Source organism: Melampsora larici-populina (genome assembly GCF_000204055.1).
Source record: "Melampsora larici-populina 98AG31 unplaced genomic scaffold MELLAscaffold_92, whole genome shotgun sequence".
Lineage (NCBI taxonomy): Eukaryota > Fungi > Basidiomycota > Pucciniomycetes > Pucciniales > Melampsoraceae > Melampsora > Melampsora laricis-populina.
Window position 1 is genome coordinate 7923 of NW_006768856.1, and position 2537 is coordinate 10459.

The following is a 2537-nucleotide window of genomic DNA, read 5'->3' on the forward strand; positions in this document are numbered from 1 at the left end:
TACAACCAGCAGATATGGCCACATGCCGTTTCTTGCAACTTGGCCGACCAGATTTCCCAGGTTGTTTAGAACCATCGCGATGGGCTAACATGTTTGTAGGAGAACTGCCGCCTCCTCGAACATGTTCACCACACCATTTGCAATCATACGAATTCCACGGTCCGTCGTTCGCCTAGGTAAGAAATGTAAATGTCAGTCATATTGAGCCGGATCATCTAGAGAGAGATGTATACTCACATCATTCCCGCCTTGATAAGGAGATCCAAAGTATTCTTTGATATTGTCATACTTGTTGTTTTGCTTGTTGTCCTGTGGTTTTGATTTCTTTGCCGGTTTGACTTTTGCATGCTCATCCTCGGAGTCTTGAATCAGATTGACCTCAAGTCTTTTTCGCTTAGGAGACCTCGAGGTGGCAGTTGCCTAAACAATAGCCAAAGGTAAGAATCAGAGGGCCTGATCAGTACACTTAATAAAAAGAACACAGAATAAATTTGAACGAAAAAAAAAGAAGTTCAAACCTGAGCCTGAGTTTTAGCGTCTTTGAGCGTCACCATGGTGGTCTTCTTAGGACGCTTGGAGGTTTTAGGTTTACTACTAGGTTGTGTTTTTTTCTTCGTCTTCTTGTGGTGACCACGTGCAGAAGACGCTTCAGACTGAGATGCCTCTGATTTGGATTCTTCGGTTCGAGTGGACTCTGCAGTTCGACTTTGGCTTTGCTTTTTGTTCTTCTTTTCAACAACATGAACAGAGGTATCAGAGTCCGATTGTACAATAGACTTTTGAGAGTCTTTAGGTGGTATGGTCATTGAGGACTGGCGACGAAGCGTTGTAACACGAGTGCTGTGTCGACGGGGTGGATCTCCTGCAGGCTCAACGGGTTGATCCGCATCGGTTGATTCATCAGGAGGTAAGGTAGGGGTAGTCTTTTGATGAGGAACACATGGAGACATGTTCAAATCGGAACGTGGGGTAATCTGGTACTGAATAGGGATTGGAGGAGAAAGATCATAGGTAAGAAGAAAAGGAAAAAAAGGTGGGGGGAAAGGATAGATCGAGTCAGAGTCTGGACTCAAGAGCAAGTGATTAGAAAAAAAAACGAAGGTCAAACTCGAACTTCAAGTTCTACTTACAAGGACCTTGAAACTGTCAAGTAGAGGGGCCATTCCATCCTCCATGGCTACGTAAGGTGCTAAAAAGGGTCGTGCCCATGAAGTCAGACGTCCCATAGTAGATGATGGTTGAACTAGTGAGAAGAGTTCAACGGAAGGGGAGAATGGAGTAGGAAGGGGCTGTCTAGGAGTGAATTGCGTTGGGGTAATTAAAAAAAAAGTCCGGTGTCGGCGTTTTGGTTAATACAGGCCAATACTGAAAAATACTGTAAGATACTGGGATACTAACCGGGATCAGGACAGGTAAAGTATCGCCCTCCACGGTACTTTACCGGATACCGTATTGGATCCCTCGATACCATATCAGGACCTGCCAAGTACAGTATCGTCGATACTGATACTGAGTATCGGTGGCAGGATACTGCAAAAAAGATACGATACCTATACTTTACTATAAATAGTAAAGTATAGGTGGCGGCGTTGCTAACTTCAAAACAGTACCTTTTCTCTAATAACTTCTGTTCCTTCTTCTCAACCATCAAGATTAAAATTGTTACTGTATAATATAATGCTTTTATTTCAGATTATAACCTCACAAGACCCACAAACCTAATAATACTACCCTAAAAACCATTTCCAAGCCTGAATACCCATATTTTTGAATCTTTCTTATCTTTTTCTTTTCTTTCTTTTTGTAACCTGTTTGTGATTAATTTGGAATGATATTAATAAGCTTGTTGAAATACAATGACCTAACCGTGATCCAATGATCAATACATAAGCCCAAAATTGATCTAATTGATCATATTCTTTAATTTTAAATTTTCTGCTATGCTGAATTTTTCTAATGACTTGGTAAACAACCAATGATTGATTCTCTTGATTGATCCCATAAATAGATCACCACACTGTTATCTTTCCAAAAGAAGTAGGATTTGAAGCTATCTCAAATCGCAGATTGTCATAAGCGGAGAGTAACAACACCAGAAAGCAGTTAGAAGACGTTTAAGACGTTCATGGCAGGGATGGAGTCCAAAAGTCAATGTGTAAATGGATTGATCAATGCAAGGAAGCTTTTTAAAAAGCAGAGCAATAGGTGATGGGGCCAAAATGGATGAATGATTGTGCATCTACAATTAGTTACCGAGCGAAACATATAAATAGAGGCACCATTGGGAGACATTTTATTGGCATCATTCAAAGCTACCCATGGCTACACCTAGGTGAGCCGCAAGTGAGAAGCAGAGAGGTCCTGGTGTTTCACATCCAAAATGCTGAAGCCCTGTCATATTTCCAGGCTTTGGATTCAGGGGGTGAATCCGGATTTAAGAATATTAATACTAGCAATTGTATCAGCCTTGTTTGCACCTGGATGATAACATGTCAGTGAATTCCACCTGAGTTTATTGAAATAAAATGAAAACAATG

At 41.1% G+C, this 2537-nt stretch overlaps 1 protein-coding gene across 1 annotated transcript; it reads right to left on the minus strand.

The window, feature by feature from the left end:
• Positions 1-444: 444 nt before the first annotated feature.
• MELLADRAFT_96050 (uncharacterized protein) lies at positions 445-1226 on the minus strand (the record flags this gene model as incomplete). Its single annotated transcript, XM_007418430.1, has 3 exons — positions 445-465; positions 519-980; positions 1131-1226. 3 exons carry the CDS (start codon positions 1224-1226, stop codon positions 445-447), a joined length of 579 nt encoding a protein of 192 aa, XP_007418492.1.
• Between the last annotated feature and the right edge of the window lie 1311 nt (positions 1227-2537).